The sequence below is a fragment of the Pagrus major genome, chromosome 20 (genome assembly GCF_040436345.1).
Source record: "Pagrus major chromosome 20, Pma_NU_1.0".
Lineage (NCBI taxonomy): Eukaryota > Metazoa > Chordata > Actinopteri > Spariformes > Sparidae > Pagrus > Pagrus major.
In genome coordinates this window covers 11002611-11029659 of record NC_133234.1, presented here as the reverse complement: position 1 = coordinate 11029659, position 27049 = coordinate 11002611, and the positions used below count along the sequence as shown (strand labels likewise).

At 41.8% G+C, this 27049-nt stretch overlaps 1 protein-coding gene across 2 annotated transcripts; it reads right to left on the bottom strand.

Moving 5' to 3' along the window:
* Nucleotides 1-1513: 1513 nt before the first annotated feature.
* Nucleotides 1514-26899, bottom strand: baiap2l1a (BAR/IMD domain containing adaptor protein 2 like 1a). 2 transcript variants are annotated; one of them, XM_073489491.1, is made up of 14 exons: nucleotides 26678-26899; nucleotides 25230-25305; nucleotides 25041-25127; nucleotides 15030-15091; nucleotides 13989-14060; nucleotides 13004-13138; nucleotides 10159-10311; nucleotides 9920-10063; nucleotides 9320-9434; nucleotides 8724-8937; nucleotides 6316-6375; nucleotides 6076-6223; nucleotides 3419-3459; nucleotides 1514-3279 (listed from the first exon to the last, which is right to left on the bottom strand). In XM_073489491.1, exons 1-14 carry the CDS (start codon nucleotides 26726-26728, stop codon nucleotides 3207-3209), a joined length of 1431 nt encoding a protein of 476 aa, XP_073345592.1. In that variant the 5' UTR covers nucleotides 26729-26899; the 3' UTR covers nucleotides 1514-3206. The 2 variants fall into 2 exon arrangements, with proteins under 2 accessions (XP_073345592.1, XP_073345593.1); XM_073489492.1 differs by having other exon boundaries at nucleotides 3119-3279; nucleotides 6076-6220; nucleotides 26678-26829.
* Nucleotides 26900-27049: the final 150 nt, after the last annotated feature.

Here is a 27049-nt window from a genome sequence, read left to right as displayed (position 1 = left end):
TCCAAAAACAAGTCAAAATGAAAGCTCATGTTGCTCTGTGTCTGCCTCACGTGAAAATCAACAGCAAGTTCCTCAAATCCTCTAAAAGGTGACGGTGGGTCAATGTTCAGAGTACAGACAGTCTCTGCTGCCCCCAAGTGTCCAACAATCTGTTACTGCAGGGTTCAAACAGAAAAGCAGGAAAATTCATCTTGTCTGTTGGGACAATTTTGCAATTCCAATTCTGACAGAAGAAACAAAAGAAAATCTCTCACACTATTGTCACACTTTATTAATGCATAAAGCAGCACAGCATGGCGCTCACAAGGGTCAGGTCGTAATGTACACCCGGAAGAGAAGCTGTTCACTCCTCTCAGATACTGAGATAGACAAGAAGATGTTTCTTGTCTGTCTCAGTATCTGTCTTTCTATCTGCCCTGGCATCTCTTCCTCTTTCTAATTGCCAGGCCTTTCTCTGAAAAGACTTGTAATCACGTAGCTACACTGGACACTTCTTTCATTTTGGGCTATGACCTATCAGGCTAGTGTTCACTCTGCTAAAGGGCAGCCTTTATATTCAGAATAATCAAACATAGTAGAAATTAAACATGAAAACACGTGGCCTCTGAAATAGCAAAAATAGCCTATATACAGACGATTATGTTTCAGAACAGTATGAGTTTTAATCTTTTGCTATTTTGATCAATAAATGGTATATTTACAGTTGATTAAACTTTAGTTTATAGTAATTTCACTGTTACCAAACAATAAAATGCTTTATAAACTATTGTTTATTGTAAAGTTGCAACTGATGTTTACAATACTTTGTAAATGGTTAATGAATAATGTGTAGCTCATCTATAAACTTCATTTGGATGGCCATTACAAAGCTGCAACTGAAGTTTATAAACCTTTATAATTGCTTAATAAATGGTTCATAAAACATTTAATTGATTGTTAACCATTAACTAAAGTTTAATTAACTATGAATGTATCTTTTGTTAATGGTGGATATTATAACGTGTTACTGTGGTTCACAATAGATGGATGTTGTGCTAATCGTAGAGAGTTATTACAGTTACAGTCTTTGATAATTGCAGAATTTGTGACACACTTATTCCTTAATTGTCCACAAATGCAGATGATATTATGGGATTACAGTTATTACTGCTGGATTACAAAATGGAACCACATACAGAAGGTAACTAAAGCAACAATGTCTCATCTACTATAGTGTTTATAGCATTCATATACATTTTGCAGCATATAAAAGGCTGCTTTTATACTCTATAAACACTAAAAGGCCTAACCTCCTAAAATATTATACCCCTTTAAAATGTTAAAAGACCTTGTGGATCTTTAAGAAGTCATAATGTGTAACTGTCCGTTTTATTGCAGAAGGTAAACTTTACTTTATAGTTTAAGGGACTCTGACCATCGAGTTTTGACCCCAACATACTGAGGACACACACATAAAACATAAAACAACCAGCTACATAAGCCTGAGAGGGATAAACTGACAACACACAGAACATTTATCATACACACTTTTACTTTACCTTTTTTATTGAGAAAAAAAAGACTACATTGGTCAACACAGTGGCAAGCTACTCTGAGGAAAGCATGAGGCACTACCTATGTCAGTGTGATGGCTTCACACTTGACATCAGTGGGTCTCTGAGGATCAATACACTGCTTCATCAATCAGGTCCTCATCATACATTTACATTCTTTAAAGCAAAATATGGCAGAAAAAGTCATTTTCCTCACAAAACAGTTAATACTTTGTCGATTTCAAACAATGACCCACTTTACTCATACAATGCAAGTGTTCACCAGTAACGGTACATTTTTAATTTGCATATAAACTGTGCGTCGTACACAGAATCTACATTAAACAACAGGGAAACCATGAGGAGCGAAAAATATTCCCTTCATCAAAAGGTCATTTTGTCCATTTACAATACATACCAGCAGTCAAATCAAAATCAGCGTGGGATCATGAGCACAGTGGCTACTGTATTCATAGGGGCACCTTCACAGAATGGACTCCTGTATATGTATTTTATTTAAATATCTCATACAAACGTACTGTATATAAATAGCCTTCTCATTTTAAACATACTGTTGTGCCTTCACTCGAATGACAAACCCTTTTTTCCCCAACACGTCACTCTCCCTTCATTCTCACAACCTTCGTATATCACAATGCCTCTTAAAAAAACAAAGACACGAATGATTAATAAAAATAGAAATGACGATATATTGTTTTTTTAGCAAGTCAGGAAGACAGCCTGGGTGCTGGGCTTTTCCCGTCAGCATCAGGTCACTATTGTTTACATCTGGAGCTCTTCATTCTGTGTTCAAACGCTGCACTGGCTGCAGCACAGACGGGCCTGAAAAGTGTCTGAGCAATCTTAAAGGAACAGTTCACCCCAAAATGAAGATTCAGGTTTTTATCTCACTGTTAGCATCAGGAGAAACTAGTATTAGTGGGAACGTGGAAACTGGAATAAGTTAGCATGCTAACCAGCTAGCCCCAGCCCGTCCCGGTCGAAAGCTCCTGTGCTAGTAAACTCCAACACTCCTCAGGTGCTCCAAAGTCCCGGTCTGGACCACAGATGCACGACTAACTGAGTTTACTAGCTAATGGAAACTCTTGTTAGCAGCAGTTAGCGGTTACTCTGGTGATATGCTGCCCCCAATTTGTTTTGAGTATGAATTTGACACGTATGCACCTTTAAGTTATGTGTTATCTGTATTAAGCCACTGCTTCACTGCTTCAAATTTAAAGTGCTCAGCTGTTGAAACGTGGTGGCTTTTATTGTGAAGCAGCCACTGGAAACACAGTAGTATGTGACAATTTGATAACAACTTTCAGTGATAAGACAAACTCTAACTTTTCATTTTGGGGATGACTTATTACTTTAACACCGACTCAAACACAAAACATTTTCTTTGGACAGCAAAACTTTTCAGATTTCCTGCTTCTCCGTGTAATGACTATGCAACGTTTCCCTGTTGTGGCTAATGTAAAACACACACTGGCACAGTTAAACACGCCAAGAAACAATGGATCCCTTTGATAGAGCGGACTGGTACTGAGAGAGACTAGCATGCAGGCTGGTGAGATGTCAGGTTGGGGCGATATTCAGTGTGTCGCAGGGGTCACATGTTGCATGATTCCCCTGAAGGCATGACAGCGGTGAAAACCCTCCTCCTCGGCGTTAGATGACTGGCGCCGATCTGTCATTCGTGACAGTCGGTCTCAGCTTGACCGTCGCAAAAGGATTCCCTCCTCTGCAGGGAGAAAATGGAAGAAAATCACTATCATGGTATTACATGTTTAAAATCATCTGCTGATTATCAAACAACCTTCAATCATTGACAGAACGCAGTGAAAACCTGTGAGTTATTGTTAGTGTGTTAGGTCACTCACCCTAGAAAGGGAGCCTTTGCAGTCCCATTGACTAAAGAAACCTGAAGAAAAAACACAGAAGAAAAGACCCTTAAAGATCCAGAAATAACACACAACATTCAACACACACCACCACAGTCACCACAAATCCACACCCTGCCTCCAGCTGTGAAGAAAGTCAGTGTTGCCCAACTGGTTTGATAAGATTTCTCATCAACAGTCGCCCCCCCTCCTCCCACCTTACTAATCAGCACAGTGGAGGTTTGACACGTACTTCAGCTAAAACCTCAGACCTCACCGAGTCTGGAATCTAGACAATCTAGAAAGGCGGGCGGGAGACACACTCCTCCTTTTCTCTCACCTGAGGATGACGATAATCTTATCTCCTCCACAGAGCCAAGTGAGCATGGGGACGATAAAGTGGAGGAACATAAATACCTGAGCGATGTACCCTGAGGGCGACTACAGAACATTTTTGTTTATAAAATGATGTAAAGAAAGTTTATGGTAATGCTACAGCAGGCGATAAAAATATCAGAGGAACTATTGTTAACACATGAGTGAAGATTAGGGTGTTGTTTTCATTTTAGATCAGGTGAGAATACGTGTTTAATCCAAGATTTTATCAGTTATTTACGCAGTGTGCACAACAAGGGCTGATAAAGGGAGGAAAACTACTGATTTTATTACATTAACAGTCATTGCATTACCCTGCTCTTCCATTAGAGAGCAGACAACATTCACAAGTGACCACACATGAGTCAACAAGTGGGAGACTTATTCCCAGAACTGAACCTTTCAGGAAGCACCTCCTCTCACGTTGATGTTTAAAAGAAAAGAAAAGAAGATAAAGATAGATGATCCAAGGGGCAGGCGGAAAGTCACGTATCTACAGTACTCGAGGCAACTCAACGTCCTCTAGAGGAAAAAGGACTTTAATGCTGCCTGAAAGGCTCAACTCAGGGAATAACAGTGACACGGTCCACCTTCGGCCCATAGTCACAATAACAAACCTAAAGCGCACAGTCAGCAGTGACATCTGAACAAATTGCCAAAGGCAGGAGGACGTATTACTTATAACTACCTATAATAGTGGGATTATTAAAGCTTTGTCCATGCTGGGCTAAGTTTCTAAAAAGAATATATGTGAGAAGAAGTGAAAGTGAAAAGCACTGCTGGGGTTCCTCCTGTTGGGAGGGTGTATCCCTGTCTGTGGTTTATTTCATGGTAAAACCCTGAGGCAGCAGATACAAAGGACACTGAGTACAGACAGGGCGGTGGTGAAGAGGTGATGATGAGGGAGAAAGAAGTGTGCCTGCCCGGGCTTGTCCTGCTGGCCGGACCGTTCATTCTCAATCAGCTGGCACAGAATGAAAATGTGTGTACCCTCTTGTCCTTTACATCTCCCTCTGTGACTCTCTCCTCCTCCTCTAGCTCCACTCCTGCACAAAACCTGGCTGGGAGCATTTTTCACATCGTCTTTTGAAAGATTTTGAGCCAACAACTCTCTTCGTCTTGACACAGTACTTAAGTCTGTATTGGTGGCAAAATTTCAAGAAGGCTCCATGAGAGTGTAAACATAACAACCTTAAGGCTCACAAATTGTTTTGCGAAATAGCTGCATGAATAAATATAGTACACTTCCTCAAACTGGTTAGAGGAATTAAGGTGTGTTTCTGGCACTGCTCCGTATAAAGGGTGTGGAGGCAATGACTACGCAGTTAGGAGATTTTGATAAGACAGGATTAGTCAGGCTGGAAGCTTGACGTGTGATGGCATTTTTATATGTGGTTTGACTGTGGAGTCGGTAATGACTTAGGCAATAAGGATATTCAATGAGGAAACGTGTACCTTTCTAGAACGACCCACTTCATAGACATTTTAACATGGCAGCTGTCTGGTAAAAGGACAGTCAAACATGCAGCTTTAAGTGCCTTGCCTGAAGGCACATCATAGCTGTCAAAGAAGAGGACTTAAACTACCCTGTGTTTATCTAGTTGGATTTGACTGCTGACTGTGCTTGTCTGGTCAGAAACTGACATCTGAGGCAAAGATGTAGCTAGTAACCTTCAACGCAGCTAGCTAGCTAGCATAGCAGACAGCATGTGACAGCATAGCAGACAATTACTTACTTACAGATACTTATTTTTCTTCTTCATCTTCATAGCATTAGCATAGATTTGTATTAGCAACTAGCAGCTTATCTCGCGATGTTAAAGAGTGAGAAAAAAATGCTGAATCCATCTAATTTTCCGGATCTGCACCAAAAGTTAATGGGGACTATTCCGGGCCGAGATTTATCCCCCATCCATGTTTCGAGGAAATCCGTTTAGTAGTTTTTATGTAATCCTTACAACAAACCAACAGCTTCTTTTAGTCACAAACACCAACAATCAATCATTAATAAAGAAGTACTAAAGGGTGTTTGTTTAAAACAACAGTACGTCAGTATGTTACTTGTCCAAACCCTGATATTAAAGCCGTGTTAAGATTAGTTTTTAAGGAACTTTTTGGCACAACTAGGAAATTCAACAACTAGAATTCCTGCAACATTACATCATTAAACTGTACACAGCACATTGAAACCATCTCCACCAGTGATGACTTTGTACTGAAACAGGTAACAACAGGTAACATTTGGTGAGTGCATGCTTCTACGAATGCTCATGAATACTGACTGTGTTGTGTGGCGAGAGCATTGAGCGGACCACTGGGCTGGAGTCGTCGCTGTAGTCTGGTGGTGGCAGCAGCACCGGCCCCTCTTCGTCCTCTGGCTCAGGCAGACTGGCCAAGCTCAGTCTACGCACCGGCGTGCCCAGATTGCTGCTAAGACATGTGACATAAAGGTTCAGCACCCAAACATCAGCCGTAAAACAAATTATTGATACTCTTCCCATAATGTTGTTATTTTGTCTTACCTATTTGATATCACTGACTCAGTAAAAGGTCTGCAGTAAGATGAGGGAAACCAGCCCCGTCTATTAAGAGAGACAAACACACCTTAGCATTAGGAAACAATTTTAGATATACAATCTTACTCATAAAAGAGCAGGATGCTTCACATGTCTTGCACAGAGTTAGATGACACGATTGATAACACTCTTAAGTATGTGTGGTATACATAAGGCTGCTGCTAGCCGCTGTTAGCTTAGCTTAGCTTAGCACAAAGACTGGAAACAAGGGGAAACTGGTAGAATCTGGCACAACCTTTGAACACTTGATCTCTGTCCTGAGCATTTACAGTAGACTCCATGTTTTATATTCAGGTAACCCAAATAATAAATCTATCAGATTGTGTACAGCAGCATTTTTTAGCCTCGGTGGGTCACATTATTATATAATAATGTCTAAAAAATGTCTAAAATGATGAAATACCCTATGTTAAGTTGCTTAACCTCAATAATTAGTCCTTTAAAAGATCCAAAGCAGGAAAACTGACACTGACTTTTGGGGTTGAAGAGTTTAAATCGTTATGAATCACGGCTACAAACAACACACTTGAGTCAGATACAAATACCAGACATAGAAAACATGACAGACAGATGGATTTCGTTCACTTAAGACTCAGAAGTTGTCTCCAAGTCACGGCTCGAGAAAAAGATGGCTTATCAGTCCAATGCACTGGATTTGTTGCCTAGAAACAGAATGTAATGTGATTTATCCTCTCTTCTTGACAAACCGCCGCTGACTGCATTAAAACCACTTCAATTTAAAAGACCACTTAATGACACACGCACGCACACACACACACACACACACACACACACACAGAGATAAGGCTTTCGTTAAAATTGCTTCAAAGTGGGAATAAAAAAAATAATTCGACACGAGCTCTGTAAGCACCCTGTAATCCTTTCGCCTGCATTATGAGTCCTAATTGATCGAGCGAGGAGCTGAAGATGACTGTAATTATACAAGCAACTCAGAGTGCCGCTGTAGCTACATGACATGTTGTACATAAACTTCTCCAACCTGATAATTTGAGCAAAGAAGACACACAGAGCCGACAGGGAGTGAAGAGAATATTAAGCAGGGATCATTTTTCCCCGTCTCTCCTGTCTACAGGTAACGTGGAGAAAAAATGACGCATTTGTTGAGTGAAATATAAAAGAGCAGATGTTTCTTGTTTGTGTGTGTGCACCTGGATCTTTACCAGCTGTCTGTCTGTCTATGGTAGGGTTGCAGTGATAAACTGTTTTCTACGTATACCCTGGTATGAAAATTGAAGATTATCATACAATGTACATTTGCTGATCTACGGTATTGAATTTTACCATATTAGTGTTCTTAAAAAAATTATATTTCCAGGTTCATGTCTGTCAGGACATATTATTATTTAGAAATTATAGTTAAGCATTTGTTTAACCATGAAATGAAATCCTTGTTTTCATTCTGTTAAGGGTAACTGCGACTGATAAAAATGTTTATCATGCTGTTATAATTTCTGAGATGATTATCGTACCGTGAATATCTTAAACTGTTGCGACCCTTGTCTGTGAACATTTTTTGTCAGTCTGATAGCGTCACAAATGGCGAGGTACAGCCACGAAACTTTACAGGTGTGAGGTTGAGATCAAAATAAAAGGCATTGAACATTTCAGAGCCTGTACTTAGTATCTGTACTTTAACTTGACTAAAGAATGTTTCTACTTTTGACAAATCTGTCCGGATCTACCACAGAAGCGACTTTGAGTACTTTGCCAGGTGATAATCTTTTCTGTTTGTGGACAGATTTTGTCAGCGTGATAGCTCACATCACAATCATGTAAGATGCAGTCATGAAACTTTACAGGACAGAGCTAAGGGCGAGAGAGAGAAAGAGAGGGAGGGAGAGAGAGAGATCGAGCTTTACGACTGTCGTGTCGAGCATACCTGACATACTCTTCGTTTCGAGGCATGATGTATTGGCGCAGCAAAATATTCACAAACACAAAGCAGAAACTAGTACTGCTAAACTGAGCTATGTGAATAACGCTTGCTGCATATTTGTTGTAACGAAAGCACATTTCCTCTCGAGGGTGTGCCAAAGGTTGTGTTTAGATTGACAATGCTAAGGAGCGATTTCACAATGAGAATAATAGGCTACGTGAAACGCTTACATATCTTATCCATCCCGTAAGGTTAGAGTTTAACACTGTCATAAGTTTATATTATATATTATAAATATATCGTGGGTTTTGATCTTTTCGTGAGATTCGCTGACAAAAAGAAAAGTTCAGAAACACCAGACTTTAAAACCAGAAAAATAGACAGGTGAGATAAACAGAGCTGAGGCATCATGACGCCATCAACGCATCCCTGAATATAAAAATATTTCAAAACTTACTGCTGTGTCCTTTCCAGCTCTCCGTACAGCCAGCCGTCCTTCTCTTCTTGGATGAGCAGGCTGATGATGTCACCGTGGTCGAAGCTGAGGAGTGTGCTGTTGTTGCCCGCCGTGTGGGGGAAGATGGTCATGACCCGGAGCTTCCTGCCCATGCTGAGGCCAGACGACTGGGATGTAGAGCGGGACAGATTGCCCTCTCCGATGCTGCCCTGGTCTGGAGACAGGAGGATTTTTTTTTAAAAAAGCAAAGATTAGAAATGTGACAATATCAGTCATCCACCAAAACTTCAAACTGAGGTTAAAGGTGCAATATGTAAGAACTGGCCACCTGTTGAGTTTATACTCAAAACAAATAGGAGGCAGCATATCACCACAGTAACCGCTAGTTGCTGCTACCGGTAGCTAGCAAGTGGCTAGCAATCTGAACGGTAAGCTTGGAGCGCCAGGGAAGTGTTGGTCCTTACACCGCTAGCTCAGGAGCACTGGACCAGGACAGCAAAAGGGGCTAGCTGGTTAGCATGCTAACTTCAGTAAATATCTCCTCAACATAGACGTTGTGACATATTGCACCTTTAACTGACTTCTGCCATCTGTACCTGAGTTGTGGTCTGAAGAGGAGGTGAGTGGAGATCTGGGCTCTGGGTTGAACATGTTGGCTAGCGGGCTGATCTGTGCCTTTAGTGCCGGTGCTGGAGGAGGCTCCACGTTGTTCTGAGGAGATGAAGAAGAACATGATCAGCCAAAATATGAGTCGCTAATAATAAAATGACAACAAGTTTTTGTCTGAACGACCAGGTTTAAGGGAAGCAGTCATTACTGTAATTGAAGCTTATTGTCCTCCTCCCACACAGCAATAAATAGCCAACGCCTAAAGGCCCTCAGTGGACTTTAAACAACACAACAATAGCACAAGCAGGGTTTCCCCTGGCTGACAGCCACATAACGATAACCAGCCACTTTACACACGGCAGCTTCGATCAGATATCAGCACCTTTGCAAGATAAACTACAAGCAACAAGACAGGATAAACACTCCAGGGACTCCTTTTCACTATTTCTAACACTTTTATTCACAGCTTTTATCTGACAGTAAGATGAGTATCAAAGTTAGTGATGAATAAAGCTCGAAATGATGCCAGTGTTGTTCATGGTATAACCCAAATCAGTATAGTCCACGCACACTGAGCTAATACTCACCCTGTTGTAGCGTTCAACCAGCGGTGATTGTTCTGGAGTGGTGGACAGCTCCTCTATCATGGTCATCACCGTGTCCGGCACCTTCGTGATGTCGCTGCACTTTTCCTGCCAGCTGGGGAGCTTCATGGCCAGCATCTCTTTGGCCTGAAAACACAGGGAGGAAGAAAGAGAACGGGTGTTAAACAGGCTGTATGCGGAGGTGTCTGAATGTGCAGGATTAGCTTTCGGTCCAGGCTTACTTTCTCGTGGAAGCTGCTAATTTGATAGGAGAACATGCAGTGTTTGTCCGCCAGGAAACAGAAGCGCCTCTTCTCCTCCAGTAAGGCCTCTCTGCAGCCGTCAGCGATGAACTTCTGCATGTCCATCTGGCGCGACGAGATGGTCTCCACATACTGCAGACAGGGTCAGAGGACGGCAGTGAGGTCAGGACACAGGATTTATAATGAGTCAGGTTTCATGAGAGAAATTAAAATATATTTCATTATATTTTATGGAGAAGATTTTACACAAGTGACCACGAAGTGCAAAACCCAGAACAGGCTGTTCTGCTTAGCACTTCATCAGGATCACCAAAACTGGCCCGAAATAAATACATTTAATTAATAAAAAAATAAAAAAACATCATTACAAAAAATTATAATTAGTAAATAATAGAACAAAATATACCAATAAATAAATAATAAAATATAAAGAAAGATGGAATACAATTAAATGAAATGAGAATTAATAAAATACATAAAAATATAATTTAAAAATTCAAACTAAGAATTTAAATATTTACAATATTAATGAGGTAATGATACAAACTAATGAATCTTTATTTTTTCCATAACTGAATAAACAAGCTGTTCTCAGAGGAAAATCAGTGACATAATGCACCTTTAATTTCATTTTATTAATTTAATAATTGTTTTTAGTTATTTCTAGTCTGGTGGATCTTGGTTATTTTGCAAACTGTTTTTTGAATCACATTTGCACTGATAATGATCAAAACCTTTGTAAGGGCCTTTTCACGAGCCTGATTGTGGCGTACAGATGTGCTCTGACCTGAAACTGGCTCTTGGTCTCTCTCTCTCTGTAACTCAGTGTCCACAACTTAATTCTTATGTTCAGAGGCACTAATTAGCTTTGTAATCGAAGTCTCTGCACTTAGTGGCGAGTTTTATTCGCGGCTCCTGTGGTCGGTGGATCGATCTCAGTGTGGTGCGAGACCAGCTGATGGACTGGTGGACCCACCCTCCCTACAGACAGGCTGAGAACCGCTCTGCCATTCAAACACAGCAGATGGCCGACTGAATTTGACATATCTAACTCTTAGAAAATGACTTCTTAGCCCACCCCTCCATCCTATTATTCGACACCGACTCCCCTCTATCTCTCCCATTTTCCCGGGGTTGTCATGGTGACGGTAAAGCAGCTGTCTCTAAGGGCTCTGTTGACGACCCTCCTCTACTGTCTGGTCTCATTTTCTCTGTCTCTCTCTATCATAGCCCATCAGACGCCAAATCAAGGCTCTTCATTTCCCATTTTCACAGCAACAATGGTCAGAGACTCTCAGGGAGAGGAGGTGAGAACAGGCCGAGAGGACCGAGCCCATTATTTACAGAGAGGAGTGGCCCAGTCTCAGCTCAGACTGAGAGCCAGGCTCGGGCTATTAAGCTCCACCCGGATAAGACGACTTACTAAAAGGTACCACTCAAATGCGAGGACAAACCAGAGACTGACTCAGACTTAAGCAGCAGAGAAAATCAGACAAAGTGTGCATCCTAACGACTCTTTTACAACCTACAATCTGGACTTCTCAATTAAAGGCTTTGTTCCCTCGAAACAAACCAGGCGTACACACCGTCCATCATCGACAGCGGGGCCATAAAATGGTTGATAGATTAAATAAAGTCAGACAGGAAGTTGCTACTCAGGCTTTGCGGTCCCTCCTTCATCTCAACACATCGATCAAAAGCAAATCGCAGTCCAGATGTTAAGACTGATGTTGGGAGCGGACAGCGGTACCCAACACACTTCAACCAACATAGTCAGGGTCACAAAACAAACCTACTCAAGCAAGGCGATGTCGATACTGACTGTTTTAACTTCAGAGCCATGTCTGTGTGCACTTGTTTTAGCTCTGCCTGTCATCTCACTGCTTTTGAGATGCAACAGATAAAGTTTTATGAGTCCACACGGCTGTTTTTTCCATGTGAATGCAAAGCTGATTTACTGCTGTTAGTAACCTGAACACTTCAATCACGTCCTCTGTGGGCAGACGAGTGTAAGACCTAAACGGATTTTAAGCAAGGTCTCAATTTCGGGGAATTTGATTTCCCTCTGTGTTGCAGCCCGACCGGCTCTATTTTTGGGATACAAAACATATTTAGTGCGCCGTCAAACCGTCAGTCCTCAGATAATAAAAGAATAGTTAGAAAGGAAATAACATTTTGTTTATCAATTTGTTTAACTCTGACTTTTTATGACAAACTATTGGTTTCTGGGAATGAAGCCTTGATGTTTGGTAAAGATTAATCCCACTTGCTGCGCTCCTTACAACCTGGATGTCTCTATATCTGAAACTGTGTGTGTGTGTGTGTGCATTCATGCATATCGCTGTGCAAATTTAGGTGTGTGCGCCTTCAATAAAAACACAATCTTCAGTCTGTCGCCGAGCGCAGTGAGCCAAGTCTAGTGAGTGTAAAAACAGAGAAACTACAGACAGACGCGGGTGTGGTGGCACCTTTGATGGTTTTTATCGCCTGTCCGACCCAAAAGAGTTATTTTGTGTCATCGATGATGTCATACCATTACATAATACTAAAGTAGAACCTGGACTTTCAGTCCTATGAAGCATCTTCTTCTTACATGAAAACCACGTGCAGCACACCTCCTTCTTTCCCCTTTGCACTGGTATGTGATTATCTTGAAAACTATCTTGGCCACATACATAAATTGCACACTTGTCATATTCTCCTCATGTGCATCAGAGCGTAAGCATGTAACAGCACCGCTGCTTGCGAAGTAATACAAAGTATTCTGCGAGTGCACGCGCAGTAAGAAGGGAAGGAAAGGTTGGGGTATCGGTTTCGGTCTCACCTCGTTCTCTTTGATCTCGTACTTGGATGAGTGCTTCCCCTGGCTTTTTCTCCTGAGCTTCTTCAGCTCTGTCTTTGAGCGCTCCAGGGAGTCCTGCTTCAGCTTGTGCTCGGACTGATAGCGCTTGAAGGTGGCCTGCAGATGTTTGACAGGAGAGGCACGAGAGACAGGAGTGAAGAGATGAACTGACAAAGTTTCTATTAATCTAGTGTTCCTTAGACGCACAGAAGCTGAAGCTGAAATAAACATCCGTTCACTGGAGACGCCAACTGTGAAATTCTGGGCAGATACTCCTTGCTTTTGCTGTTATTTATTCTCCCTTTTGTGCCCGGGAAATAAATGAATCGTAATGAATCATTACTCTGTGTTTGAAAGAGCACAAATTCAATCATACAAATGTATGAAACAACCTTTAAAGGTGTAATATGTAAGAATTGGTCACCTTGAATTCATACTCCCAATAAACAGGGGCAGCATTTCACCAGAGTTACTGCTAACTGCTGCTAACTGCTGCTCACTGCATTATTTTTAGACATCCATGACTGTAGCCACTGTTAGCTTGTTAGCTCAGTTAGTCGCACAGCTAGCAGGACTACCAGAGGTTTTCAGGCCTAGGGCTAGCTGGTTAGCATGCTAACTTTAGTAGATATCTCTTCAACACAAAACATCATGTCAAAACTGTAATTTCTTCACATTCTGTTGATAACTGTAGTTCATTTTAGATTGTTTGAAACTAAAAATCTTACATATTGCACCTTTAATATAATATAACCTCCCCCCACATGGAAGAGAATCTTTATTTGAAAGTAATGTCAGTACTTACATAGCCTTACAAACTGATGGGAGAAATTATATTATGAATTTGCCATCCCAAATTGAACGTGGCACGTTATGCACTGAACTTAAGAACCAGTTTTGAGAGTCTGAATTTCAAACCTAATCTATATGTATCTTACTGTCTGGTAGCACTGATGGACGCACTTACATTCATGTATTTAACATCCATGTCTGTCTTCTTCTCCAGCTCGACAACAACGTCTCTGTGGAACCTCTTGAACTGCAGAACAAGAGAGAAAACACACACACAGCTCAAACTCATTGCACCATCCATCATGCTGCATGCGCACTGTTCGAAACGCAATGTACAGTTGAGTAACGCTACGATAAGCGTGGAGTGACCCGCTGGAATGCATGATAATGGGTTTCTGAGAGGATAATATCCCACCGACCAGGGATGTCTTATCAGCCTGTTAAGGTTAAAGATTAACAACTTTCCCCACTCAAAGCGTAATTAAATTGAGTCCAGGAGAGAGATTGTACTCGGTTCTCAAACTTCTCACATCAGACCGAGTGTTGTGTTTCAGTCGTTGCCGTATTTAAATGCTTCATTTTACTTCTGAACACCGAACACAGGTATCCGAAGCATTTCATCCCCAGGCAGCAGGGTCGGGAATGACACTGATACTTTTTTCACTCGCGTCAAACTTTCTTTCACCTTTTGTTACAACTATTTCAAACTCTCTAAAATGAAAAGAATGAGCTTAAAAGGTTGCAGAGGTTATCTGTCCAGAAGAGAAAGTGTAGCAAATAGAAGAATCGCCGTCTCATATGTCAAGGCAAGGATGTTAATGGCCACAGGGTACTTCTAGGAATTATCATCTTTCACCTCCACATGTTCAACAGGTGACATTTCAATGCTTGATGGGGCTTTTTTCATAAAGTACGAAAGTCTAGAAAATCTGACAAATTATTTCTATTTCACATCTCCCCAATCAATCAACAACTGAAAAGATGCTGGATAATGAAAATCTGGAGGGACATCGGGCCACATTTCAAGGTAAAACAACATATTTGATAGCCCGTTAGCTAACATTAGCATTCAACAACTTCCTAGCTAACATAAATGGTTTATCACATCCAGTGTGTTTTCCCATCATATTGTGCAACACCATCAAACTTAGTACACAGTAGAAGCTGTTGGCAGTAAAATAAAGGATATTACCACATGTATTTTGAGGCTACTCACATTCTCTTCCAGTTCATTGTGGACCTTTCTGTGGGCCTCTGCGATCTCCATCAGAACCACACCTAGGAAGACATCAGGAACAACTTTAAGTAGAATTCGGAGATTATTACAAAGAAAGAGAAACTTGTGAGGGGACAACAGTGTTGACGTTATATTAAAGACATCTATGTACTGTGTTGTAAAGGTGTTTATTGTTAGCATGCTAACCAGCTAGCCCTGTCCAATACCACTTTGTCCCTCAAGATGCGTCTGACGGCCCCCCCGTAGTTTCAGCTTGGAGACATACGCCAACTGAGCTACTTGCTAACTACGTACGATACAATAGCTACAAAGCGTATAGTGAGCAGCAGTTAGCAGTTGCTGTCCCCTATGGTTTTGGAGCTACTTTCAGATTCTGGTCATTATAAATTACACCTTTGAATATAATCCATTTATTTTCGGAGGAGTTATAACAATACAGTTTTTGAAAGATAACAATAGTGTTAATTAGTGCGCTTTACGGGTGCTGATAGTTTTGTTTCCTTTGGACGGCGCCATGCTAGCTGTTTTCTCTGTTTCCAGTCTTCATGCTAAGCTAAGCTAAGTGTCTGCTGGTGGTCGCTTCACATTAAGCATAAACACATGAGCCAACAGTGGTATTAATCCTCTTATCTAACTCCTGGCAAGAAAAGGAATAAGCTTTCTTTAAAAAACAATGCTGAACTATTAATTTAAGGAAAATCGGTGACAAAGACCGTTTGGAAACGAGAAACTGAACATCCAAAAGGAAAAAACAACGAGATGCAGAGTCAGGATATATCATCAGAAAATAAACACTTTTCCAAATTTCCTGTATAGGCGTTAGCCTCATTTTCATTAAGCCTCGCATACATCTTTACAGCCCATATTTTTCAGATGACTTATCTCCATTCAATATTTGAACAGCTGTCAATAAGTAATCTCTATGAAACGTTCTGGTATTGTGCGGTCAGATATAGAACAGTCTCCATTCATTCACAGACGGGCTACAGCATAGATAGAGCAGCGTATGACACGAGACAATGGCAGTGAGTCAATACTGTAAACAGAAGTGGACAATCGTAGCTAAGCAGTTTATAGTGCTACCTCTGTCACAATGGGGTGAAATCTAGACTCAAGGTTTACTATAGGACACGCTGTTCTGGTGAAACCTGTAAAAACAGTATGGGACCTCATATCTGGACATGTGATTGTGTCACTGGGGAAAAGAGCAACAACCTGCAAGAGTTTCAACACCTTCAGAGGACTGTTAAGAAAGCACAGGTGTTGGGTTCACCTTGTGATTTTTAAGTGAACATCTCTAGAGAGTTGCTCGTGTCAGCCACCTCACCACGCATACACATTTGACCCAACACCTGACATTCCTCCCCGCACGCCTCCGCGCAGAGCAAACAAACGTAATGACCCGCTGATACAGAGCTGTACTTCGGTGATCCAGCGGGCAGCGTCCAGCTACAACAACATTGCCCTCTGAAGGTCACCAGAACGTACTGGTAAATGCTGCCTTTGTGCTTGGACGGGGAGGGGTGGCGCTGGGGCTCAGGGGCTGTTTGTACAGCCCCAACAACAGCGTGCGCTGGGCTGGAAGGGGGAGGCTGAGAAAAGGCCGGGAGGGGGGGTTCAAAGAGGCCGTTGTACACCTGCAGGTTTCACCTTTGGGGTTAACAAGGTGTGAAAGTCTGCCTGAGGGAGGCTAAATGCTACAGAAAGTTATCACAGGTTGGTGTATATATAATCTGTACAGTGACTCGTGAATCTGAAGAGGGTGTTGAGAGGGACAGAGTACAATGTTGTAAAGAAGATGTGATGCTTCTTGGCTTTCTCTCTGAGGAAAGAAGGTGTGAGGGCTGAGGTGTAAAAGTAAAGGTAAAAATGGATTCTCTCGAGCTAAAGTGTGAATAAAAAACTGTGGAACCGCTGGGCTGAAGTGGACCGCTGTTCAGGTTCATCCCCTCAAAAGAACAACAACAGCATAGCGACTGTTTTCCTGTTTGTCTCATCTCACATCTCCGTCTGTTGCTGGCGATTTGCTCTCTCTCTTGAGAGAATTTTAAGTATCTATGATTCACTCATATGACTTATGATTCATGATGAACACTTTGCTTCTTCTCTCCTCCACTTCATTATGCCGTGCTCAACTTTATCATAGTGGAAAGTGAATAATATGCAGATAACATGAACTTTGACAATGACTTCTTTACAACACATGTAGCTTGGTAGCCTGAGCTCCAACTGGCTAACAACAGTGTTACATTTCTTTTGATGAGTTAGATTGTATGCCCTCTTTCCAACATCTGCATCAAATGCCTGATTTACAAGACTGCTGACAGGACACACAGAAACGCCTTTGACATTCTCAACAGGTGATGCCATTTATGAGCTGGGAGTGCCCTGCACCAACAAAACCAGTGCCTACTGGTGTTTGATAAGGAAACTGTATGAGATGACGTTGTCAGGGCAAGCAGTGGCAACTCACCTGTTAGCACCTTTTCTCTGGCTCACCTTCATTTCGCCACTTTACAGACAAACTTCCCTCTATTGTGCAAGCGACACCTGAGTTGAACTCCGCCGCAGTCATTGGTCATCGCCTTGTAGCAAGGTTTTATCGCTGACATGCATCATTCGGCTTGCCCAAGCAGTGTGTGTAATGGAATGAGGCCGCCTCCTGTGTGACTCAGGATCGAATGGTATCTAAATGATACGCATTCCAGTGCAGGTGGGGAGAAATGCTGCTTGGAGGTTACCATAGATGAGCTACTCCCTTCCTGTTATCATACTGATGTCACTGTGATTAATGCAGAATCCACTGTGACAGAAAGACGTGGAGAGGCGACTGTGGTTTAACCTCCTCGGGAGCGCAGAACAGAGTGTTCATTGTGACACAGGTCGCTCGAAAAGAAGTCAGATCTTTGTCACGTTTCTGTCCTCCATTGTGGGGTGAATAAATGTCCTTTCATCTCGTGGGAATATCACCACCATCATAAAGACTTCAAATAGAAATCTTCTTGAATCGAACCAACTACGTCCAAAAAACTCTTGGGACTTAGCACACTTGTGCACAACTTGTATAAACAAGCCACCACAACCAACAATCACAGCATAAATCATGATATTATCAAAATCTCAGCTCAATAAACAGAGAGAGTCTTTTGATAAACTGGCCGAGTTTATCTGCTGTTGGAAGACCGTGTGATATGATGGAATGGCTGGCTTATTATGATCGACAGAGAAGCGGGCGTTCAATTCTAGCTTTGATGATTTCGAGGCATTAACTATGTTGGTGGAGAGGAGAATATACACTATACCCATTAATACATGGTGCAAGAAATTCAAAGCTAACAGGCTAACTGTAGCTCCTCCAACAGGCTAACATCAGTGTTAGCTTCCCCAACAGGCTAACAACAGTGTAAGCAAGATAACTTTTGTGTTAAAAATGCCCTTAATGATGAATCAATATCCAGTGCTGACGATTTTTCTGTAGATCAACTGATCATTTCATTTCCCTTGCTTACACTAAACTCACACACAAACAACTTACAGAGCAAATTGGACAATCCTCTGCAGTCATTATTACCAATCACACATGCCACCTTGAATATTGATCATCAGTTTCTCATAATAATGAATATAAAGTGTGACCTTTTTGGGTTTTGTACCAATTTATTACTGGTCAGTGTTTTGAGTGTCTACTGTCATTCAGCATGTCTACTGTGCTTGCTGCAGATCAATAGCTGTGACAGTTTCCTTAACACAAAGCGATGACCTGCCATCACACACAGCACACAACATCATTCATTACTAGAGCAAATAAAACAAACTGTAGCCCCGGGCATTAACAATAAATCTTGATTCATAAAATCCAAAAAGCTGAAGGCAAAACTCAAATAACAATAAAAACAGCACGTGTGGTTCATATGTTCATTATGTGAGGTGTTTTTCAGTTTTTATAGACACTAAATACTGGTTGAAATCCTTAATAAACTACCTCAGACGCCAACGGAGCGGTCGAAGAAGAATCATGGGGTATTTTTGTGAATGGACTGAAGTGTGACGGGGTTTAAGAGCGGTAAGTGAGTCTCTGGTCTCTTTAGAGGTCCCATGGATGAAACTCCCAATGTACCTGAGAGCCTTGAGTTTAACGGTGGACGCAGGACGAGGGTGTTTGAGGTCTGGGATCATTAGAGAGCTGTGGAGTGTGACGAGAGGAGTCATAACTGACTGAACAATGAGTGAACCCTTTGAAACAACCTTCATTCTTCCTTGTTTGCTTGCTTTCAATCTGTGCCTGGTTTGTAAAAAACACAATCTGTGTTATTGTTACTGATATTTTACGGTCCAGACACATTGATAGGAGGTGGTTTCTTCTAATTTCCTCAGAAATTACTCCCTCATATTCACCATGAGTCATACAGCAGATGCCACTTACAGGGTTTAAAGTGATTGTTTTCGAAATTTTGGAAAAATAATTAGTCTACTCAGTTTCTTGCCAAAAGTGAGATAAGGAGATTGATACCACTTTGCTCCAGGCGTTTGTTTGGAGTCAGGAGGCCGTTGGCTTATCATGGCATATAACAGGAAGCAGGCAGGCGCAGCTAGCCTAACTTGTGCTAATGTCTCTTGGCTTAAAATTGAACAAACAGACATGAGAGCGGTAGAGTCATTTAATTCTTGGCAAGAAAGTGAACGAGTGCATTTGCAGCGTATTTCGAATTAAACTTTGGGGCCTATTGCACGTCATTACTCTGATCAGCCTTCCACGAGCACTGAAATGTCACATGCAACGTCTCAAATACTGAGAATGACATTTTGAGACCACGATGAGACCACGATCGAAGATCTAAACAAGGAGACATAGGCCTACTCTTTTTTTTTATAAGTATGTTTTTGGCCTTTTGGCTTCATTCATAGGACAGGAGACATGACAGGAAATGGGATGGGGGGGGGGACGACACGCAGCAAAGGGCCGCAGGTCAGGCTATGGCGCTGGGCCGCTGCGGAGAGGACAGGGCCTCTGTACACGGGGCGCAGGCTCTACTGGCGGAGCTACCGGGCCGCCCCGTAGGCCCGTTCTTAATTGGTCAAGATATAAACAGCATTCATTAGGGAGACATAATAGTGAGTCTTCATCATTCTCTCTCAAATAAAGGAAGTTAACTACACATAAGTTTTTGGGGGCCTAAGACACAGGCAGAAAAATGAAGGGAGGAGCATCTTCTGACTTTCGGGAACCATTTAGTTCCCTGATGATGTCTGTGATTACAGTTAAACTGCCCGCCACGTATTGATTATACAGGCAATACCGTGTGTTGAGTCTTGAGAGTAATCCCATTTAATAGCTCTGAGCCAGATGTTTGAAATGTCACAGACATAACATCAACAACCCTTCAGAGAAGCGGCTCCTCTCAAAAGTCAAAACCTGTTTCAGAAGCTATCGGCAGGAAACACTCAGCAGTCTGCCCGTTCTGGGGAGATTACCATTTCTGTCATGCTGACTGCTTCAATATTTCAAAAAAACAATTTTGACTGAAGCGTGGCAAACGGCGCAGAGAAAAGGTGGAAGGGGTGGGGATGCTGCTATTCTTTCTGCTGTAGCGTTTTCAGTCCCTCACTACCTGCTGCTTTTCAGAGCGGAGTGGCAACTCCCTGCAGAGTCCGGTCATGCGCTAATGCACAGGAAGTTTCTAATTGTACACCCACTGATAACTGTGACTTTTAAATATACACAGTGATATATTGCATGCCAGCTGCACTGCAATGGCAGGGAACAGCGACGAGAATGGGTGGTAAAGCAGAAAACAACAAACTGTTTTGGTCTACTCCTGTTGTTTTAGGCTAACCTACTTTTGGAGAAAATGATGCTAAATGACACTGTGGCAAATGGAGCAAATTAGAGAAGAAGTCAAGCTCAGTAACATCAGTTACACAGCAATACCTGTTTTACATTACCTATTATTAGCCTCCATTAACTACTGCTGATACCAGTCCGAGTAAATATGTAAAACCCCTGAATATGTTGCCCGTCCTTCTTATGTTAGCTTACATTAGCCACCTTGCTGCTGGTGCTAACCGACCAGAGCAAGTAGCCTAATGCCTAAAATCCCTGAATCTATTGTCTGTTATTTACTTTTTTAAGTTATGTTAGCCAACATTAGCTACACCAGTCCAAGTAAAAACATAAAACCCTTGGATGTATTGTGTATTCTGTCTCTTTCTTATGTTAGCTTACATTAGCCACCTAGCACCAGAACCGTAAAATCCCTGAATGTATTGTGTACTGTTTATCTTTCTTACGTTAGCGAACGTTAGCAGCCCGACGTCTAGTAAAGTGGCAAAACCCCTACGTTTATTGAATGAAGGTGTGTTTTATTGCTTACAGATTTAATTTTATAAGTTGTAGGAAGACAATGCTATCTCATAGCCTAGAAACACAAAGGTACATTTTTGCAACTAGTTAGCGTTAACAGCCCATTAAACGACCACGGACGGAAAACTTGGGACTAGATGATTAGTTGAAGTGTGACATGGGACAAAATCTCATCTGAGGGTTAATAAGAGGCCGACTTTTAACTACTTTAGAAGTTTAAAGTAACTTTTTTAAGAGGAAGCGAACATGTTTACTCATTTTACTCAAGTGTGACTTCTCTTATACTTTCACTTCGATTATACCATCACTATGTAAGAGAAAAATGTGGACAAACTGTGGTTATAGTTAAACGGAGCAGTGCAGTATGAAGTAAAAAGCCTCAGGTAACTTTCTGCAAATACCTGCCAACCACTGTGACGCAAGTGCTTTTTACACCGCACCATTCACAGAGGGAGGAAAAAAACAACACAACCCATCTCTACTGTCCGCAGTTTGAGAGCTCGTCATAACAACATGTTAATGTATTTTGTCTGTCCTTCTCGACAGCAATGCAGTTTAAAGCAAATTATACTGAATTATTTGACTCTCTTCAATCAAGCATCCTACTGTCAGCGATGGAGAGAGTGATAAGATTCACTTGAGGCAATAATGAGCAACAGTGAATCCTGTAAAAGCAGTCATGCGGAAGCAAGAAAGACAGCTGTACTGTCGTAATGTCTTCAGGTTCTGACACATCCACCATTGTTTAACTCTGTCTTACGTCTCGTGTTTAGTTATAAAACACAGAAGTAAACGGTCCCTCATTTCTACACAAGTTTGATCCAGGCCTCCAGAAACAGACTGGCGGGGGGATTGGTGAGGCAGATGGAGGAACAGGGGGGATGAGGAGGATCAGCGGTGGGAAGACAGTCTTCTCTGTCTGTCTGTTTGTTCAGTGTGTTTGCTGCCATCCTCCTGCAACGTGTGAAAGAATTCACACCGTCTTGTCGTCGCCTATTCCGGGAAAGTCAAGAAACACCACATGTGCCTTTATACCAGGAGCCATTGTAATGTAAGGATGGATTCTTATGATCGGGGTCACAACAAAAGGTCAATCCCTATAAAAATACACTTTTGATTCTTTTCCTAAAATGTGCCAGTTCACATTTAATGACATATGTTTTGTGTGTTTTATGTTTTCCATAACTGAGTAAACACGCTGTTCTCAGAGGAAAATAAGGTTGAGGCTTATAGTTTGTTTATTCAAATTATTCAGTCATGAAGAAGAAGAAGAGAGTTTGTTTATTTAGTTTGATTAGTCAGTGAAGATCTTTCTCCTCTGATTAAAATTTCTTCTGCAGCTTTAAGGCAGAAAGGTTTCACTTAGAAATGCACTAATGGATGTTAAACCTGCTAACTTTCCACCTCGCTGTTTCTGGTATGCAGGCAAAATGTCAACGACCGGCCGCGTGAGGTAAACATATTACTTAATGAAGCAATGAAGTATTGTTAGCTGAGGTGCGGCCTGACAAACTCGATCAACTCTGCATCACAGTGGAGGACGGACATTTTCTTCAATCACAGTAAATGTTTCATTGCAGACTCTCTGCCAGACATCAAGCCAAGCTGAGTTTATTCTTAATGTTACTGAGTTTTCAGAAGAATGGACAAGAAAAGGCACGATGAAATGTTTTCTTCATGGTTTCATCTTCAGACACCGACGCTGCTCTAACGTTTGGCCTTGCTGCGTTGGCATCTTGCTAACTTCCTTATACATTTACTGACACTTTGTCCGAACGTGACAGGCAAACCTGATCGTGTGTCATTCGCACAGTGACAGCTTTGTGAAAGTCGCTTCACCTGAACTGACAAGTCACCAAATTTTGTTTATGATTTGAAGTCATGCAAATGCCAAAGAAGGGAAAGTCCACAGCAATTTTGCAAAGACACGTACAATGATGTAAATGGAAGCAGCATCCACTGTGGTCACAATTTTCCCTTAGAAGACCAAATGACAGTTATTTTTCTGCTCTACTCTGATTCCCTGCGTGTCACATCAACCCGAGCGTACATGAAGCCAATTTATAACCCTGCAGGAGTGACGCAGCAGAATACAAAAACAGCTTGATTAATCATAATAGCACAAAATTAGGACCAATGGACAAAGTGGGTCAGCTCCAAATTTTACCACTAACACAATAATTGGAGATGAGTCACACCATGGATGAAAAACAACCTGTACAAACTTGATGGCAGCCTCAGAGAAGGGATAGAGAGGAAGCACTTCAATCAGAGCGAGAGGTAGACAGCAGGCAATAATGAATTTCTGCCGCTATTGTGCCGTGAGGGTTCAATCAACGTTATTTCCAGATGTTTGCATAATTGACTTGCATTTGGGATCATGGATGTATGGAGGCGAAATATGTCACCGTGATGAAGCTGCATAGAAAAGGTGCTTAGACGATTGTGCAGAGACGATTTCATGTGTGTTTGTGTGAAACAAGTGCGGTGTTGTAAGCGAGAACGTCACTTTTATCATTTCTTAGTGACTTCAAAGAGTCAGTTCGACGTTTGTGGGAAATGCACTCACCGGTATTCACTTTCTAGATGAGAAGATCAAGATCAATATGACGCTTGTATGTGTAAGATGCCTATAAGGCTGCAGCTAGCAGGTGGTTAGCTTATCTTAGCATAAAGACTAGAAACTGAGGCTCCCCTGGCTCTCCAAGGCAAAGTCTATGTAACTGTCCCTTTAATCATCACTAATTAAAAATGTATAGTGTTTGCTTGACTCATAAAATACTCGTAATATGACAAATTGGCATTTTTACGAGGTTTATCTGTTGCTGGCAACACGGTACCTGACAACAAGATAAGAAAGGTGCTAACGACTCTGACATACATTACATAAATGATGTATAAGAAATGGTTGCAGTTCGGTTAAGTTTTGTTAAAGTTTAGCCCCAAAAACTACTTGGAAAATATAACTTAGGTTCAGTTTAGGCACCATTGCTCCTTGGTTAGGTTTAGGAAAAGATCACTTGGGTTAGGTTTAAGCACCACAACTAATCAGTTAATAAAATACTTCGGTAACTTGAGGAAAGGATCATGTTTCTGTTAAATTAAGTGTATCATTTTCATAATTCCATATATATCATTATGTACCTAAGTGTGCAAATACTGGTAAGCAAAGAACAAGGGATGTGGTTGGTATAGATCTGTGGGTCTATCCGAGGGCGTTGACATAAAACCTGGAGCGTGGCCACAACTAATGGCTCATTTTTACATTTTGGGTTTTGAAGAGAATAAACGAATTAGCTACATGTTAATTAGTGAGCTATCGAGGGGGTGATAGGTTGGTTTTGATACCTTTGGAGTGAGCCAGGCTAGCTGCTTCCCCCAGTTCCCACTCTTTATGATAAGTTAGGCTAACCTGCTGCTAGCTCTAGCTTCATATTCACCGTACAAATATGAGTGTGGTATCAATCTTTTCATCTAACTCTCGACTATAAAGTGAATAAATCTAAATATTTTTCGAGCCCTAGCATCCCCACAGAGACATTCAAACATGGATATCCAGCAGACCCCCTTGAGAGTTACTGTATATCACTGCAGGCGTTGGATGTAACCTGGACTCGCTTGAAACTCACCAAGCTCTCTGGAGACCGGAGACACGATAGCGTTCTCTCCAACCTTTGACACTGCATCAAAATAGGCCTTTCCAGCAAGAGTCATCACTGCGTGGGGAGACAGACAAACATCATCAGGTCACCAACTGGATCATTTTAAACCAAACTCTCTGATTGGTGGAGATACTGTTGACACTGAATGTCACTGACCTGTGACTGATTTCTCATAGCTCTTCCCCAGGTTGACCAGGTTCCTCAGGCCTGGGTTGAGCTGATCCATCACAATCTGAAACAAACAGCAGAGATTAACGGGTTGTGAAGTAAAATCAGCAAGTTTCACAATTTTTTTGTACTGCCACTTTCTCTTTCGCTTACTCACAAACATCTCTGATTTCTTTATTTTTTGAAAAAGGGCTTGGCGAGCATAACGCAACTCATAGGGCTATTTTTTACGGGAGTGGGTGGAGAAGAGAAATCCATGAAAACAAGTGCAAGTGTTTGTGCTTTTGCTCTATAAATACCACCATGTGAGAACAATAAAACCTTCAATCTTTAACCTGACCCCTCACGTGTGCTTTTACAATTCCCGTCAAAAGAGCAAAGTCCCACACTGCTATTTGCAGCACGAACCTCATCCCCAACTCTCCCCTCCCAAACCCCAGCCCCCCTTCTCTCTCTCTCTCTCTCTCTCTCTCTCTCTCTCTCTGTCTCTCTCTATTGAAATGCCTCAACAATCAAGTGCTGTTCAACTCCCAGTCTCTATTCCCCTGGCACACCCTCAATAGAACAATGAAGGGGCAGGTATGACTTTACATGAAGAAAGGAGCAGAGCAGAGGAGAGAGAGAGAGAGAGAGGGAAACAGGTTCCTTGCTTTCTTTTTTTTTCTCATCTCCCTCCCAGCTGAAACTGTGACACACTGTAAACTACAGGTTTGACTCTCTCTCTCCCTCTCTCTGTCACAACACACACACACACACACACACACACACACACACACACACACACACACACACACACACACACACACAGTGTTTATATTACTAAACCTGGGAGGATTTCCAATTGATAAAGTAATATTTAACCCTAATTCTACTATAAAAGTTTAAACTTAAACCAAAAAACAACCTTCCAACCTCTAAACTTTGTCTTGTAGACTTCAACACACTCTCAGCTGCTTATCACAGGAGAGAGGCAGAGGTGCCAACGTGATTAGATTAACCTACTCTCACTGAACAAGACTAATCCAGTGATCAAATGACTATTGATCAAATCATTTGACAGGTTGAGTGATGATAGAAAGCTTCTTCTCGCTCATCACTCACTTGTCAGACAGACTTCTCTGTGGTTTGCTTTGATTTATTCATCCCTGGAGTTATTAAATGTTAGGGTGTGTGCCTGATGTGGCTTTTGTTGTTGTTGTTGTTGTTGTTGGACTTTGCAGGCTGTAATTACAGCACAAGAATGCTTTGCCCTTGTAAACAACAGTAGAAAGTTTCGGCTGCTGTGTGAGTGTGAGTCACGTAAGGGGTCAAACTCTGTCTTACAATGTAACTTTTGTAATCTCTGTGATTTAAGGTAAAACTATAACAAAGCTGATAGTCCGCCTATAAACCATCAACACCTATCAATTATCCATCAATGATCTCCTTTCACTCACCTTGTATGTGCTTTCAGTAAGCTTGCTCACATCCTCTGGAGCCCCAGACATGGTGGCAGGTTGTTTCTCAAGCCCAGAAAGTCAAATAAAAAATAAAAAGATAAACAACAAAAACACGCAGCAATCGTAAATCCAGGTGTTCAATCGCTCCGGATGATAATAAATCCCCGCAGACGCTCCTGCTCCTTGTGTCTGCACCCTCGCTCACTCCGCGCGTGTGGTGAGGGAGACGCTCAGCAGCCGGCGGCTCGCGCACTGACTGAGAGAGAGAGAGAGAGAGAGAGAGGGAGAGAGAGAGGGAGAGGGGCTGATGATGAGGAGGGCGGAGGAGGGGCGTGACGTCACGAGAGCTGCTATGCAAATTGAAGCGTG

Bases quoted from the DNA above. Each gene is read 5' to 3' on its own strand.
- baiap2l1a (XM_073489491.1), bottom strand. From the start codon at position 26,728: ATGTCTGGGGCTCCAGAGGATGTGAGCAAGCTTACTGAAAGCACATAC. The intron at 25,128-25,229 runs GTCAGTGACATT...CTCCCCACGCAG, and splicing joins CTATGAGAAATCAGTCACAG to TGATGACTCTTGCTGGAAAG. The intron at 10,312-13,003 runs GTGAGACCGAAA...CCCTGTCTGCAG, and splicing joins ACGAGATCAAAGAGAACGAG to TATGTGGAGACCATCTCGTC.